This window comes from Lepidochelys olivacea (genome assembly GCF_965140295.1).
Source record: "Lepidochelys olivacea isolate rLepOli2 genome assembly, chromosome: 5".
Classification (NCBI taxonomy): domain Eukaryota; kingdom Metazoa; phylum Chordata; order Testudines; family Cheloniidae; genus Lepidochelys; species Lepidochelys olivacea.
Genome location: NC_140415.1, coordinates 31,812,719 through 31,831,145, shown reverse-complemented (window position 1 = coordinate 31,831,145; position 18,427 = coordinate 31,812,719). Strand labels below are relative to the sequence as shown.

General features: G+C 39.5%; 1 protein-coding gene across 1 annotated transcript in view; it reads left to right on the top strand.

Annotated features, from left to right (window-relative positions):
- Window positions 1-18,427, top strand: part of HCN1 (hyperpolarization activated cyclic nucleotide gated potassium channel 1) — a 321,687-nt gene that overhangs the window by 263,815 nt on the left and 39,445 nt on the right. The window contains exon 5 of the mRNA XM_084627782.1: window positions 1,319-1,465. Coding sequence (XP_084483908.1) covers window positions 1,319-1,465 — 147 coding nt within the window. The remainder of the gene's footprint in view (window positions 1-1,318; window positions 1,466-18,427) is intronic.

Sequence of the window (18,427 nt, the reverse complement as noted above, 5' to 3'; positions counted from 1 at the left end):
AGGAAGAACATGCCCAGACCAATGGAAATTACTAGCACAAGTCTTCTGGTCTCAGGCACATAGAGCACATGCATACCCACAGTAGAATACAGATAGGGATGACACATCTCTAAGAGCTCTGATTACGGAAGGTAGGTTACTTATCTTTTAGTTCCATGGCTCTAATTCCAAGCATACTTTCCAGTTCCAAGTCCCACCCTCCATTTCTCTAAATCCATACTCCATTCCACAGGAAGATCCTTTTTGATGTTTACTTATTTAAACACATCCAGTTCCTCAAATTGCACAACTTTAACTCCAACCTCAGGATTAAAGAGGTAGAAATAACACAATATCAATTTTTTTCAATAAGACTACTCTTGTTGGTAAATGAAGCTATCTTACTGAGTTGGAATTTAAGGTGATTCAATTTAGTGAAACTGTGAGGAGTTCTATGTGTTAATTGAGGTTAGAAAGTAAAGGGAGTTTGGTGTTGGCATGAGGATTCTGAGAGTGCATTTGGGTTTTGTAATGTTTGGATAGCAAGGCTTTGAGGTTGGTATGGATGTTAATATCTTAACTGGTGATTTCTTTGATGTTCGTGATTGCATTGCCACCAGTATAACCTTAACGCTATAAGTTATTTAAGTTATTGGGCACATTTATGGTATATAAAAATGGTCTCTTAATAAAGTACATACAACACTCCTTACAAACTGTAGTTCCTGTGTACAAATCATGAACGGAAAGTTATCCATCTCCATAATTGGTGCAATAGTGGACACCATGTCAGCATATATGCGGCTTACTTTATATCTGATGTCAAGGACTAACCAATGGCCTTCCTTAGAATGACCTTTCTTTTAATACCCTTTTGAAAACAAACCTTATTATAGATGAATCACCAAATGGCTACACTGTGTTTGCTGTTTAGAAAGTTAATTTGTAAAGCAGTTATAATTCAGATTTGTTTAATCTGATCATTTAGAAGGATAATTTCTTTGTTTTGTGACTGTTTTTACATTTATCAACTCTTCATGTGACTCAATTGTTCTTTTTTCTGACTTGCCTTCTTTGTTAACCCATATGTTTTATAAATAACATTATATCAATTGTCCGTGTTCAGAATCAACTTCAATCAATGTGCTGTCTCCTGTCTTCCATCGGTATACTGTGTTTCTTTGTACGTTAGAAGCTTTTCAACATTGCATTTCCTTTTCTTTAAGCAACTGCATTATTTAGGTTTCATTTTACAGGCATTTTAGATGGTTTTAGATTTTAAACGAGTAATGGACTGATCTTTTATTGACTTTCTTCTTCATTTTCGTTTTTTTTTTAGTACAAACAAGTGGAACAATACATGTCATTTCACAAGTTACCCGCTGACATGCGCCAAAAGATCCACGATTACTACGAACACCGTTACCAAGGCAAGATCTTTGATGAGGACAATATTCTCAATGAGCTCAATGATCCTCTTAGGGAGGTAAGACAAAAAGAAACAAGCAAACAAAAACAGTTCTGCTTGATTTTCGTCCATGGAGTGGGAGATTTCTATGCTAAGAAAAAAACTATTTCTGTGGCCATTCTGTACTATTTTAATCTCTTTAGATTCTTCTACTACACTTGTCAGCAGGGTACCTGAACACCTATCCATGAACAACAATATATGAATAGAAACAGAAATCCTATACTAGATTGCTGCATAAATTGTAAATGCAAATAACTGGTCAATTAGTTGTGTCCATTGATGTACCCCATATATTGTCATAGCCTTTATTTGACCATGCAACAATGTTAGGGCAACTAAAACCTATTTATTCTCCTGTTCAACCAAGTAAGGGCTGCTCAGATTGTGTCTCCATCACAGTGAACAGGGCATGGGCTAGTCACCTGATACCCTCCTCTGCAAGGATGGTGTTGGGATGCAACAAAATGGGATGGCAATGGAAGAAGCCTTGGTACCACCCTTCCTACATGCTAGACAGACTAGCTGCATGGAGGAAGTAAACTGCTTTAGAAAAATGGGCAGGAGGGGAGCAGTTTACTAGCTAATAATAATATAATATAATATAATATAATATAATATAATATAATTAATAACTTACATAGCATTTTTCATCAGTAGATCTCAAAGTCCTTTGCAAGACAGGTCAGTATCATTAATCCCATTTTACAAATTGGGAAACTGAGACATGGAGCTGTGAAATCACTTGCCCAAAGCCACACTCAAGGCCAGTGGCAGAGCTGGGAATAGAAGCCAGTTCTCTATTCATTAAGACACATTACCTAAACAGGCCTCCCCTTGGGGTAGTAGAGCTGTGCTGCACAAAAGCACAATCAAACCCACTGTGACTACAAAAAGAATCAAATGGCAAAAAAGACATAGTCCTTTTTTGGAAGAAATAGCCTGTTCTGTTTTTTATTTTGCTTTGGGGAGGCATTATGGAGTTCTGTGGAGGGGGATATTGAGTGGGGAGAAAGAAAGAGTTAACTAGTATTAACAAAGCTATATATTTAACAATTATATAGAGAAGTTCTTGTGTCGTACTCCTCTATTGGATGGTAAGTCATTGTCAACCTACTCAAGTCTAAAAGAAAAGGAGTACTTGTGGCACCTTAGAGACTAACCAATTTATTTGAGCATAAGCTTTCGTGAGCTACAGCTCACTTCATCGGATGCATACCGTGGAAACTGCAGAAGACATTATATACACACAGAGACCATGAAACAATACCTCCTCCCACCCCACTGTCTGCTCAAATAAATTGGTTAGTCTCTAAGGTGCCACAAGTACTCCTTTTCTTTTTGCGAATACAGACTAACACGGCTGTTACTCTGAAACTACTCAAGTCTGTGTATGTGATCCTAATACCCTCTAGTGGCTGCAGTCTACAGAGGATACCTTCTAAGGAGGAGGAACGGGGAAGCATAGCAGGAGAGAGAGAAAAGGGGAAGATGAAGGAAAGATAGAGAGCAGAAGAGGAAGAGGGAAAGGGAGGAAAGTAGAGAAAAGAAGAGACATGAGAAGGGAAGAAGGGAGAGAGAACCACCTATTGTGATAATCCCACCAGTTTGTGAAATTGTCATGGGTTCTAGTGGCTTTTAGTATTCCTACCATGGAAGGTATAATGCTGAATGCCCCACATCATGACTCACTACAGTGCCTCATGGCAGCTGTTCAATTTGGAAAGATGTGTGAGGGGTTTTGTTTGGCAAGGCTTGCAGTAAACAAGACACTTCATCTTTTACAATATTTTTTTTTCCCTAGTGCCCATGAAAAGATTTAACTTTGGTGTTTGCTCCTGACATTTTGGGTAAAATATAAATCATAGAAATAACCTAGTCTGTCACCCTGCTAGTGTAGCATTTTTCTCTTGCGTAGGTATTAAAGTGATTCACAGAGAGTTAATTAAAATAATAGTTTGTTTTTCTTCACTAGTGAAGGTAGGTAATTCAAATCTGGCACATCTTTAGAGAAGAAGCTATGTATTACCAGCTTCTAGTGTTTACCCAAAACTCCCAATATAGTTTTCATGGAAATTCCAGGCTCTCATTACAATAGTATTCCAGCTGCCGGCACAGCAATTTATATGTACTGTATGTTACACTCTTATATAAATGTCAGATCTCTAAACTACTAGCAGTGAACCACATGTTATGTGAATGCATTACAAAATCTTGTGCAATTTTCAAGAAGAACTCAAAATGGCTGCAGGCCAATTTTTCAACTGTAAACTATGTTAAGTTTCAGCAAGATGCACATATAGCATTGTTATCTATCACCTTATAATATAATTGCTTATTTGTATTATCACATGGAGCCTCCCGTTCTCATTATGGTGCCCAATTCACACAAGCAGTGTTTAACTGAATTCCTAAAATCTGAAATGCATTTTTCCTTAGTGCCTTACTCCTGTCAGCAACAGAAATACTAAGTGTTGGCAGAAGCCACTTTCTTACCTCACAATAGACCAAATTCTGTACGAAGTTACATCCCTGTAAATCCAATGAAGCGAGCTGTAGCTCACGAAAGCTCATGCTCAAATAAATTGGTTAGTCTCTAAGGTACCACAAGTACTCCTTTTCTTTTTGCGAATACAGACTAACACGGCTGTTACTCTGAAACCTGTAAATCCAAAGTTACTCTGGTATGATACCATGGAAATCATAAGTTACTGTAAAAAGAAAAGGGGTACTTGTGGCACCTTAGAGACTAACCAATTTATTTGAGCATGAGCTTTCGTGAGCTACAGCTCACTTCATCAGATGCATATCGTGGAAACTGCAGCAGACTTTATATATACAGAGAGAATATGAACCAATACCTCCTCCCACCCCACTGTCCTGCTGGTAATAGCTTATCTAAAGTGATCATCAGGTGGGCCATTTCCAGTACAAATCCAGGTTTTCTCACCCTCCACCCCCCCACACAAATTCACTCTCCTGCTGGTGATAGCCTATCCAAAGTGACAACTCTTTACACAATGTGCATGACAATCAAGTTGGGCTATTTCCCAGGGTGAGAAAACCTGGATTTGTGCTGGAAATGGCCCACCTGATGATCACTTTAGATAAGCTATTACCAGCAGGACAGTGGGGTGGGAGGAGGTATTGGTTCATATTCTCTCTGTATATATAAAGTCTGCTGCAGTTTCCACGATATGCATCTGATGAAGTGAGCTGTAGCTCACGAAAGCTTATGCTCTAATAAATTGGTTAGTCTCTAAGGTGCCACAAGTACCCCTTTTCTTTTTGCGAATACAGACTAACACGGCTGTTACTCTGAAATAAGTTACTGTGTGACTGAGAGCAAAATTTGGCCCCATAACTTTTTGTTGATGACAACTACATGACTGTGTTAGGAGTTTTATAATATGTTACAGTTATACATCACTCACAATGTACCCATATTCAAATTTATTTGTTATTTTGTAGATCTGAAACTCTGCTGGATTTTTTACACTGGCTCTTCATGTTGTTTGCAGTGCTGTTCATGAAAGTAAGAGCAGAATGCACGGTGAAAATACACCTACACTCTACTCTGTGCATGATCGAGAGGGGGATTGTTTTCCTTTCTTCTCTCCAATTATATCAATATATAAGATTCCTAACACCTTGACATCTAAATTCCAGACAAAATTATGAAGGAACAAGAGAATCCAGAAAAAAGTGACTAGACCAGAGATAGTAAACCTCTGGCTACTGAGTTGCTTCTTTTAGTTAAAAAAAATCTATTGTTTGTGATCTTTTTTTTTTTAACTTGCAAAGGGTCATAAGCTAGTCAAATGAAAACAATTTTTTTTTCTGGAAAGAGCATAGGCATTTCTCCTCAATGAGGGCTATTTCTCAAACAAATTATAAATTTTATCCACAAGACTTTTCAGCTACAGAGCAGTTAAAAATGTATTGATAACACAGCAAGCTTATATATTTTTTTCACTCCCCACATATTCAAAAACAAGACAAACAAGTTTGTTCAAGCTTGAAAAGTAACTTTCGGAGAGAGACCAAGCATTGAAAGGTGAGAGTTATGAGCAACTGAAAACATGGAGTAAGAGTGTATGAAATGTTAACTATGGAAGTCACAGCCTCTACAATATATGTTGTAATTTGTTTTCTTCTACATATTGTATATCAGGGAAAATAACATTTCAGCTGAATACTTCCATCAGGAGCTATGCTGTGCACCTGAAAGATTAATGTCCTAATGAAAATGTAGCAAGTATTCTTGGAAAAATGTCGATATTGAATTAAAGGCTCAAAACCTAAAGGAACACAGACATGGTGGTAATGACATTGACAGAAGCAGGCTTCTCAAAACTGGTGACAGACAGCATTCTAGTGGCAGCTCTCTCATTCAGCCCTAAAAACATGATTCAGATTGGTTTAGGTCTTTCAAAGAATATATTAGCTGTTACTATATTACAGACATTTTTGTATTCCAGGTATTGAGGTTTTTTGTGGTTCTTTTACTATTCAACCATAAATTGGCTCTTCAGCAGTTAAATGCTGAGTACAATTCTTCTAGGTCTTAAAGAACATGTCCCATTTCATCTGCGACCAACTGTAGAAGGCAAAATCCATATAGTAGTTAAAACAAATATCCGATTGAATATATTCAAGTCTAAATATTTACAGAATTTATTAAGTGTTATTGAATTTTATGTTTTTTTATTATACTTTGAATTTAGCACAGCATGAGAATCAAACATTCATAATTTAAGCAGGGCACATTTATCAAGATGAATGTAGCTTCTGATGAAGGCATTCATCTAAAAACACGATTTTCTCATACACGGTAAGGAGAACAAAAGAAATCACACCAAGTACAGCATAATTATAGCAGTCACATCAGCAACTGCTATAGTAATGGTCACACGATGGTTTCTATTCTAACTCCTTGTTTTCTGTCTCTCAAATGCTCACGTTTCAGGCTAAAATTTTCCAAGTTTTCCCTTGCTCTAAAAATGATTTTTTTTTTGTGCAAGTTTGAACAAACTCAGCTCAGTCATTTCTGAGTCTGAGAAAAATATGGAAAATATAAGTGTTGCATTATATAAAAAAACTCTTGCCATCACTTTTCAAAATTTTCATGGAATTCTCTTCTATTCAGGTTCTATACACCCATCACGATAGGATGTGAGTGTCCTCACTGAGGAGAAATTCCTTTACTTTGTATGATAGAGAAATTGATCTTCATTTAACTGAGCCCTGAAAATTGTATACTGATCACAATAGACTTTTTGACTAACTTAATAAAATGTGCAGTTAAGGAAGGATTCGATGCACACGTGTGAGTAGCTAACTGTATAGATAAAAAATGAAGTGATGGATATTCCTGTGAATTGGCAGGGACACCTGCAGCAGAGGAAAAGGCTCCTAACCACTTTATAAGTGGCAATAGGGTTGAGAGTGATTTAAAGCACACTTTGTAAGTTGTGCAATGAGAAACTCCTCTCAGATGTACCCTAGGTGCTTCACAGTTGGGAAAGGGATGCATTTGCCTTGTGGTACATGACCATGTTATTAAAGATCAGGTTGTAGAGTTACACAAGGAGGTAGAGTTAAGGTTGTACACAAAGGGTAGATAGAATATATCACAGAATGGAATTTTAAAATCTTGGCTGTTGGCGACATGATTCCCATGAAAATGTAAGTAATGATCCACCGTCAGATCCAACCACCTGAACCAGACCTCACCATATGTTCCATTCTTCTACTTTTGTAGTACTGCTTGAAAGGAGCTTGTAAAGTGAGAATAAAATACATTTTTGATTGGATTCAGGTTTAAAGATCTTAGAAATGTCAATCATAACAGGGAAAAGTATATCCTTTTTTTCAAGCTGACTTCTCTGATCATCGTTCCAACATCAGTGAGAGCCGAACATGTATTATTTATCATTATTTGAATTACAATAGTTCCTAGGAGCACAAGTCATAGACCACTACCCCATTGTGCTAGGCACTATACAAGCACGGACAAAAAGACAGATCCCTGCCCCAAGGGATTTTACAGTCTAAGTCAAAAGATTGTTGGCAGCTGCTTGTTCCACACAGATGGAAGGATTTAAACTTGCTTAGCTGGGTCACTTAAATGACCTTTTACCAATAACATTTTTTCCCCTGAAAAAAGTTTCTTTAATGCATCACTTATGTTTCTTTTTACATGGTGCCAGGAATCAGGGCCTGCAGCAGAGGCAGTCTCCAGGCAACATAACAAGTGCAGACAGCCTGGAGCAGGCTGCCTGATTGGCTACACCATCTGATTGGTTGGAAGAGTCAGCAGACCGGCTCTTAAGCCCAGCAGTAGCAACAATTTGCATGCTGCTCAAAGCATTCGCCCATGGCTGCAATAGCTCCTGTGCCTGCTTGTTCCCAGCCTTGCTCCTGCCTCGTTCCAGACCTGCTCTTGCCTTGGACCCAGCCCTGCTCTTGCCTCGCCTCACTCCAGTTAACTTGGCTCTGACTCTGAGCTCTGTATTCCTCACTGTTTACTCCTGCTCTAACCACGAGGCATGACTGCTGCTCCAACAAGTAGGCATGACCACCCACATCCCACTTACTGGCAAATGGAAGGTCTCTGATTCTTAGATGGACAGAAACACTGATAATTTTCCCTAGATTTTAAATTTCTGGGGCAGGGACCCTCTCACCTGAGCACAATGGGACCCTAATCCTGATTGAGGCCTCTGGCACTACCACAACACAAATAATTATGATGGACAAAAAAAGATTTTACCTAAGCCATCTCTTCACAAAGCTAACCATTCAAACTTTTACAATTATATGCACGTATATTATGCATAAGAAGTTATTGTGACTGTTCTTGCAATTCAGGCAACTGCATGTGAAAATGACCAGACACCTAACTAATTATATGTATGCAATGAATAATTGTAATTGTGTGCAAAGGCACAGAAATAGTGTGCAAATTGTGCACATTTCAAAATGAAAATGGACCGAAATATCCATCATCAGTCCCGTTCATTTAGACAAATTTAAAGCATTTTTAACAGCGTTTGGTACCGTATGCAGCATGTTTTTAATTACCTCAATAACGTAAAATAACTGTGATGAGAAAGCCCTGAAAGAACATGAACTGCAATTCAGCATCAGCCTCAGTCCACAAAGCCTACTGTGTAGATTCTTTTTTCAAGATAAATATTTCATACCAGTCCTCAGATCAACTTTTTAAATGATTAATTTTGTTACTTCATTAATTTTTCCTCAGTAATTTAGTAATAATTATTCTTTGTAAAACTTTTGAAATATTTAGGACAATTTTGTTCAAGTGTAAACTTACACCAAATTAATAAGATATTACTTCTCTCTCCTCGTATTGCATGTTTATTTTTAGGAATTAATAAACTTTGTGATGTGTTCTCATTGAAACTTTTCAGTGTGGACTATGGGTAAATAACTCCAGAGTTAATGGCCTGAATGAAAAAAAACAGCTACTGATGTGTGTCATCATTAGATTATAATACACACCCTGCTGTGTTTTATAGCATAAGCCTTACATGTTTTTGGTATACTCCACCAAGCATTAAAACAATAACGGGAGAACTAATGAACGTAACAAAACCCATAAAGTATTAGGCATTATTCAAATTTTGGAACTTTCAAATATTCTACTTCCATAACAACTTTTATATACATTTGCCTGTATTCATAGAAGAGCTGTCTTATGATCCCTTCATAATAAATAGTACCCATCATACGGGGTTCATACTGAGAAAGTAAGGCAGTTGGCTAGTTATCTTAGGTGCCTGTACATGAACGCAAGAAGCCTGGGAAACAAGCAGGAAGAATTGGAAGTCCTGGCAGAGTCAAGTAACTATGATGTGATTGGAATAACAGAGGCTTGGTGGGGTAACTCAGATAACTGGAGCACTGTCATGGATGGGTATAAACTGTTCAGGAAGGACAGGAGGGGGATAAAAGATGGAGGAGTTGCACTCTACGTAAGAGAGCAGTATGGTTGCTCAGAGCTCCAGTATGAAACTGGAGAAAAGTCTATTGAGAGTCTTTGGGTTAAGTTTAGAGGCGAGAGCAACAAGGGTGATGTCATGGTGGGCATGTGCTATAGACCACCAGACCAGGAGGATGAGATCGAGAGATTTCTTTGGACAACTAATGGAAGTTTCCAGATCACAGGCCCTGGTTCTCATGGGGGACTTCAATCACCCTGACATCTGCTGGGAGAGCAATACAGAAGTGCACAGACAATGCAGGAAGTTTTTGGAGAGTGTTAGGGACAACTTCCTGGTGCAAGTGCTGGGGCCATGCTCCTCTTCACCTGCTGCTCACAAACAGGGAAGAATTGGTAGGGGAAGTAGAAGTGGGTGGCAACCTGGGCAGCAGTGATCATGAGATGGTTGAGTTCAGGATCGTTACAAAATGAAGGAAGGAGAGCACCAGACTACAGACCCTGGACTTCACAAAAGCAGACTTTGACTCTCTCAGGGAGCTGATTAGGAGGATCCCCTGGGAGGCTAATATGAGGGGGAAAGAAGTTCAGGAGAGCTGGCTGTATTTTAAAGAAGCCGTATTGATGGCACAGGAACAAACCATCCTGATGTGCAGAAAGAATAGCAAATAAGGCAGGTGATCAGCTTAGCTTAACAGATAAACATTTGGTGCACTTAGACACAAAAAGGAAGCTTATGAGAAGTGGAAACTTGGACAGATGACTAAGGAGGAGTATAAAAATATTGCTAGAGCATGCAGGGATGTAATCAGGAAGGCCAAAGCACAACTGGTGTTGCAGCTAGCAAGGGATGTGAAAGGTAACAAAGGATTTCTACAGGTATGTGAGCAACAAGAAGATAATCAGGGAAAGTGTGGGACCCATAATGAATGGGGGAGGCAAGGTAGTGACAGATGATGAGGAAAAAGCTGAAGTACTCAATGCTTTTTTTTTTTTTGCCTTGGTCTTCACAGACAAGGTCAGCTCCCAGACTGCTGCACTGGGCAGCACAGTATGGGGAGGAGGTGAGCAGCCCTCAGTGCTGAAAGAACAGGATAAGTACTATTTAGAAAAGCTGGACATGCACAAGTCCATGGGGTCAGATGCAATGCATCTGAGGGTGCTGAGGGAGTTGGCTGATGTGATTGCAGAGCCATTGGGCATTATCTTTGAAAACTCGTGGTGATCAGAGGAGGTCCCGGACAATTGGAAAAAGGCACATATAGTGCCCATCTTTAAAAAAGGGAAGAAGGAAGATCCTGGGAACTACAGGCCAGTCAGCCTCACCTTAGTCCCTGGAAAAATCATGGAGCAGGTCCTCAAGGAATCCATTTTGAAACACTTGGAGGAGAGGAAGGTGATCAGGAACAGTCAACATGGATTCATCAAGGGCAAGTCATGCCTGACCAACCTGATTGCCTTCTATGGTGAAATAACTGGCTCTGTGGATATGAGAAAAGCTGTGGACTTGATATACCTTGACTTTTGATACGTTCTCCCACAGTATTCTTGCCAGCAAGTTAAAGAAGTATGGATTAGATGAATGGACTATAAAGTGGATAGATATCTGGCTAGATCATCGGGCTCAATAGGTAGTGATCAACGGCTCAATGACTAGTTGGCAGCCAGAATCAAGCGGAGTGCCCCAAGGGTCGTCCTGGGGCTGGTTTTGTTCAACATCTTCATTAATGATCTGGATGATGGGATGGATTGCACCCTCAGCAAGTTTGCAGATGACACTAAGCTGGGGGGAGAAGTATATACAGTAGAGGGTAGGGATAGGGTCCAGAGTGACCTAGACAAATTGGAGTATTGGACCAAAAGAAATCTGACGAGGTTCAACAAGGACAAGTGCAGAGTCCAGCACTTAGGACGGAAGAATCCCATGCACTGCTACAGGGTGGGGACCGACTGGCTGAGTGGCAGTTTGCAGAAAAGGACCTGGGGATTACAGTGGATGAGAAGCTGGATATGAGTCAATAGTGTTCCCTTGTTGCCAAGAAGGCTAAAGGCTTTTTGGGCTGCATTAGTAGAAGCATTGCCAGCAGATCGAGGGAAGTGATTATTTCCCCTTTATTTGGCAGTGGTGAGGCCACATCTGGAGTATTGTGTCCAGTTTTGCACCCTCCCCCCCCCACTACAGAAAGGATGTGGACAAACTGGAGAGAGTCCAGCAGAGGGCAGCAAAAATTATTAGGGGGTTGGGGAACATGACTCATGAGGAGAGGCTGAGGGAACCTGGCTTATTTAGTCTGTAGAAGAGAAGAATGAGGAGGGATTTGATAGCAGCCTTCAACTACCTGAAGCGGGGTTCCATAGAGGATGGAGCTAGGCTGTTCTTAGTGCTGGAAGATGACAGAACAAGGAGGAGTGGTCTCAAGTTGCAGTGGGGGAGGTCTAGGTTGGACATTAGGAAAAACTATTTCCCTAGGAGGGTGGTGAAGCACTGGAATGGGTTACCTAGGGAGGTGGTGGAATCTCCATCCTTAGAGGTTTTTAAGTCCCAGCTTGACAAAGCCCTGGCTGGGATGATTTAGTTGGGGTTGGACTAGATGACCTCCTGAGGTCTCTTCTAAACGTAATCTTTTATGATTCTATGATCATGGTTTCATAAATGTGCATATACAAATAAAGTTGGGTGTCCAGCTTGAACAGGTGAAAACATGGCATCAGAATCACATCACATGTGTATGCATATACACAGATGCCTCTATATATAGTTATACAGGGTCAGTGAAAGAGATTATATACAGGATATAACAGTTTTATCATCAGAAATTTCGGGTTGTCATGTTACTCTTTAGTGTTGAAGCCATGAATGAATTATGAAAGTCATCTCAAACAAAATGCCGAAAAAGCATGTATACCATAATTCTATGTATTCTACAGATGCTACATAAAAATATTTTGTAACTTTAATAGACTTTTAAAATATGTTTGAGGGCTATTCTTCATTGCTGTCTGTAAAGTTTACTGAAATTGCCATCTGTACAAGGCTGAGTCATAAAAACCTCTAAAAAGTACCTTCAATAGATTTTCTTAATCTAAAAATGTTATTTTTTCTGTCTGGTTGCTTGAGTCCACAAGTATTGGGTCTCTTTGGGAAATGGAAAAACAAGTGCAACTTGCAGTGATTTGGTATTTCTTGGGGCCAAAATTCATCCCTGACATAAGAGTGCAAATCACTTTTGATATGTTTCGATATGTCTTCACTGTAGACTATCTTGTTATCCTCACTTGAGTTACTCCTCTCCAGTTAGCCTGGTTTGAGTGAGAGCAGCCACAATGTGAAAAAAAAAACTCATGATGATGTGTCCACACTGGTGTTGCACTCATTTGTGTGTGTCACTGACTTCTTGGTCTACATCCCATGATTCTGAGTGCTGGAGTAATCTAAGCGACTCTATGAATTCTTTCCCAGTGAATTTTGGGAGAACTTGTCTGTGCTCACTCAAGCTTTAGCCTATGACACCACTTGGGCCACCCAGCTCAAGTTTAAAGCACTATAACACTCAAGTTAAGGGTTTTGTGTTGGGGTGGGAGTTGAGTTAGAGGGAACACCCAAATTTTAACTTGAGTTAACTTTGTAGTGAAGACAAGTCATTGAAATCCCAGGTGCATTGGAGATGGGAAGTTAAAAGAAAAGGCAGCCCATCATCTCCTGCCTATCATACACACCCTTCTTGCTCTTCCTACCAAAGCTCTTCTGCTTTATTGCCATGTAAATTACACTGAACTTTCACAATCCATGAATGCCAGATTGGTGCTAGTTACACTGATTTGCCCCTCATATCCATTTATATCTATTTCTGACCCATTTACACTCAGCTTTTGATTATCCCAACCCCTTTTATCACCACTGATTTTGTCCCAGAAAGTTCCATGGGAATTCCTTCCACTTACTCTGAGTTCCATTCTTGAATGATTCCTTCCTAACTGGGTTTGCAGTAACTTTGTTGGCTGGGACAGCCTTTGGGTATAAGTAGGGCCCTACCAAATTCAAGGTCCATTTTGGTCAATTTCTTGGTTATAGGATTTTTAAAAGAACAAATTTAATGATTTCAGCTATTTAAATCTGAAATTTTATAGTGTTGTAATTGTAGGGGTCCTGAACCAAAAGGGATGTGTGGGTGGGGGTGTCACAAGGTTATTGGTGGGGGAGGGGGTTGTGACACTGCTACCCTTACTTCTGTGCTGCTGCTGGCGGTGGCGCTGCCTTCAGATCTGAGCAGCTGGAGAGTGGTGGCTGCTGGCCGGGGAGCCCAGCTCTGAAGTCAGCAGCACAGAAGTAAGGAGGGCATGGTATGGTGTTGCCATCCTTATTTCTGCACTGCTGTTGGCGAGGTGCTACCTTCAGAGCTGGGTGCCCGGCCAACAGCTGCTACTCTCTGGCCTCCCAGCTCTAAAGGCAGCACAGAAGTAAGGGTGGCAATACCGTGACCACCCTAAAATAATATTGGGACCCCACTGCAACTCCCTTTTGGGTCAGGACCCCCAAGTTGAGAAATGCTAGTCTCCCCCATGAAATCTGTATAGTATAGGGTAAAAGTACACAAAAGACCAGATTTCACAGGGGGACACCAGATTTCATGGTCCATGACGCGCTTTTCATGGCCGTGAATTTGGTAGGGCCTTTGATATAAATCTCTCACTGTCCTCCTCCTCAAAGTGTGGCAGCAACTGGCAGGACCACATAGGCTGGTTAAGTGTTGTAATATACTGTAGATATCTAACCAGCAGCAAATGTGTGAAGTCCAAAATTGAAAAATTACCTTATTCCAACAATACAGATATTGATATGTTCACAATATATATAATTAATTATCAATTTAACAACCTCATTGTGATTTCTTTGATGTAATTACTTTAAAAATATTTCAACATGAATCTTCTCATGATCATTTTAAATAATGTATTAATCTAATGTAAGCCCCAAATCAACAGCACAGTAATTGATCTCAATAAAAAGGTTACTTGTCTGATAAAATGTTGGGGAATGTAGATACAAAATGCTGGTTAAACCCATTAAACTAAATAAAGTGCGAGAGAGTCATCAGGAGTCAGTTATAGGAGGGTACATGCAATTTATATCTTGTACTTTGTGATCTATTATTGAAGCATCTGGAGAGTTGAATTAGAATAAATCACACCATTCAGAAGAGCTTTCTTAGAAAACAATGTTTGTTTCTTTCAGAGAATAACAGACATTGCAACAGCGGTGCTGTCCATCAGAGGAGTATTCCTCATCATTGCCTAATTCAGTTCAGCATCACACTTCCAAGTTCCTGTCAACTTCAAATAAAGTGAGAGACTATTCTCCCTGGCTGCTACTCAGAGTCTGATTAGTGCCATCAGTTTCTTTTATGTGGCTTTTACAGCTTCTGCTAAAAAGCCAGGAGACATTAATATATAATAGACTATGCTTACCACAGCATGACCATTCCTATAATATGTGAAACTACTATTGCACTTACAAATGTGGTAACTGAATTCCTGGGTGGCAGACATTAACTACATACTCTACATGTGCCTGCTGAGCAAGTTTCCTCTATGAGAACTGATTGATATGTTCTCTTTGAGCAGCATGCATGCTTTTTCTTGGATGGCAGTCTCTCTCTATGTAAGGGTTTTTTAAAAAATATAATTTTGAATTACCTTTATCCCTATCTTACAATATCTGGTACTATAGAGACCTCTTCATCGGATGCATGTAAGCCATCATAGAATATCAGGGTTGGAAGGGACCTCAGGAGGTCATCTAGTCCAACCCCCTGCTCAAAGCAGGACCGATCCCCAGGTATCAAATTATAGAATGTGGTTTTAATGCTATACTAGGTGCTGCAGAGGTGTGACATGACAAAGAGTTCCAGTATAAAGTGCTAACAGCATATGTCAGGAGTCTCTATTCACCCCCCTCCTCCCAAAGTTTATGGTTTTTGAAATCTAGAATTTTACTGTAGTCTGAGATTTTGCCTGTGATAAAGAAAAAAAGTAATTATCTGCCAAGCATAAGAGAGAGAGACTGTGGTGTAGAAAGACTGTGGTGTAGTAATGAACCTAATGTGGTTCTATGTTTCAGAACATGCATCCTCTTTTAATTCATGGAACTTAGATGCCTATTTGATTATGGAAAAATACAAGTTAAACCTGGACCACGAAGGCAGGCTGGAAATCCCTTTATACTACTACATCTTCTTGAAATTGGTAGAGTGCTTTTGGGGTCACTTGAAATAAAAAATGCTGGATAGAGTGAGCATACTTAAAACATTCAACCCAACAAGAAGATAGTGAATGTTTCTGGGTCTGGCAAAATCTTTTAAACTAGAATAAATGGGCTTGATCCAAAGCTTTTTTAACTCAATGAGAATCTTTCCATTGACTTCAGTCAGATTTTGATCAGGTCCTGTAAGTTTGTCCACTGTAAGTGCACATTGTTGTTGTTCACTACACGGAAGAGGTGACCATGATGGCATGCATTGATTGATATTGAAGAAAATGGATGTGCCTACTTGTGTGCACACAGATGCCCACTTTTGGTTTTGGTTTTGCCATAACTAGAAGTTATGGCAATTGTATATTCAAAATAGGCAAAAATTGCATATGCATTTTTCCATGCAAACTTTCAGCCTTCCTGTTTGAAAATATAGCCCTAAATAACTGCAGTGCCTGAATAGAGTAAGGAAACCAGGCAAGAAATGTCCTGACTATTCTTTTATAGATGAATTCTCCAGTTGATTCACTGGTGGTTTAAGAGGGTAAATCCTATTAATGCTAAGTAAGTTATCCAAGTTAATTTTCTCCACAGCAGAGCAAGAATAGATTTCTTATCATACATTTGTTTCTTTCCAGTGCCACTCTCATACAAAAAACAGTGCAGTATTCTACAGCAATAGCCTTAAATACAAAACTTTGCTATAAATTGGTATTTTGGACCGTTATTGAGAGACATTGCACAATAGTAATCATGGACTTACAAAAATATTTTGTCAAAATTCTATCACTTTCCGTTGAACTGGGTCTAATATAGCAATCCCTTATTCTTGTAGTTACTGATTCCTGAAAAGGTATGGGTCTTTTCTTCCATACCAAAACATAACCTCTGCATGAACATCTCCTTTGCTGGCAAGTCTTATATAAGAGATTAAAATGTAATAGGGGCAGGAGTGATGGTTGTTCTCTGTCCAAAATACGATCATCTCTCACTGCACCTTTATATCTTTTCAATATTTTTTTTCAGTATCTCTTCCAGTACCTCTACAGATAACTTACACATGGCCACATGAATGGAGGCAGTCACCTAACAAGATGGTGAATTGAATTGATTCACCATAAGAAGTATCTAGAACTATAGGAGGTTAGTGTTTTGGAGTTCTAATGGTTCGCAAGAATAACTCTACTATATGTCACTTCAAGACTAGACTAGTGCAATGAGAGGGACCATCTGAGAATAATAGAATGATAGAACTGGAAGGGACCTCGAGAGGCCATCTAATCCAGTCCCCTGCACTCATTGCAGGACTAAGTATTATCTAGACCATTCCTGACAGGTGTTTGTCTAACCTGCTCTTAAAAATCTCCAATGATGGAGATTCCACCTCCCTAGGCAATTTATTCCAGCGCTTAACCACCCTGACAGTTAGGAAGTTTTTCCTAATGTCCAACCTAAACCTCCCTTGCTGCAATTTAAGCTCATTGCTTCTTGTCCTAGCCTCAGAGGTTAAGAAAAACATTTTTTCTTCCTCCTCCTTGTAACAACCTTTTACATACTTGAAAACTGTTACCATGTCCCCTCTCAGTCTTCTCTTCTCCAAACTAAACAAACCCAATTTTTTCAATCTTCCCTCGTAGGTCATGTTTTCTAGACCTTTAATCATTTTTGTTGCTCTTCTTTGGACTCTTGCCAATTTGTCCACATCCTTCCTGAAATGTGGCACCCAGAACTGGCCACAATATTCCAGTGGAGGCCTAATCAGCACAGAGTAGAGCAGAAGAATTACTTCTCATGTCTTGCTTACAACACTCCTGCTAATACATCCCAGAGTTATGTTTGCTTTTTTTGCAAAAGCATTATACTGTTGACTCGTATTTAGCTTGTGATCCACTATGAACCCCAGATTCCTTTCCACAGTACTTCTTTGTAGGCAGTCATTTCACATTTTGTATGTGGGCAACTGATAGTTCCTTCCTAAATGGAGTACTTTGCATTTGTCCTTATTTACTTCAGACCATTTACTTCAGACCATTTTGCCAGTTTGTCCAGATCATTTTGAATTTTAATCCTATCCTCCAAAGCACTTGCAACCCCTCCCCTTGGTATCATCTGCAAACTTTATAAGTGTACTCTCTATGCCATTATCTCAATCACTGATGAAGATATTGAACAGAACCGGACCCAGAACTGATCCCTGTGGGACCCCATTTGTTATGCCCTTCAGACATGACTCTGAACCACTGATAACTACTCTCTGGTAATGGTTTTCCAACCAGTTTCGCACCCACCTTATAGTAGCTCCATCTAGGTTGCATTTCCCTAGTTTGTTTATGAGAAGGTCATGCAAGACAGTATCAAAAGCTTTACTAAAGTCAAGATATACCACATCTACCGCGTCTCCCCTATCCACAAGGCTTGTTACCCTGTCAAAAAAAAAAGCTATCAGATTGGTTTGACACAATTTGTTTTTGACAAATTCATGATGACTGTTACATATCACCTTATTATCTTCTAGATGTTTGCAAATTGATTGCTTAATAATTTGCTCTGTTATCTGTCCAGGTACAGAAGTTAAGTTAACTGCTCTATAATTCCCTGGGTTGTCCTTATTTCCATTTTTATAGACTGGCACTATATTTTCCCTTTTCCAGTCTTCTGGAATCTCTCTCATCTTCCACGACTTTTCAAAGATAATTGCTAATGGCTGAGATATCTCCTCAGTCAGTTCCTTGAATATTCTAGAATGCATTTCATCAGGCCCTGG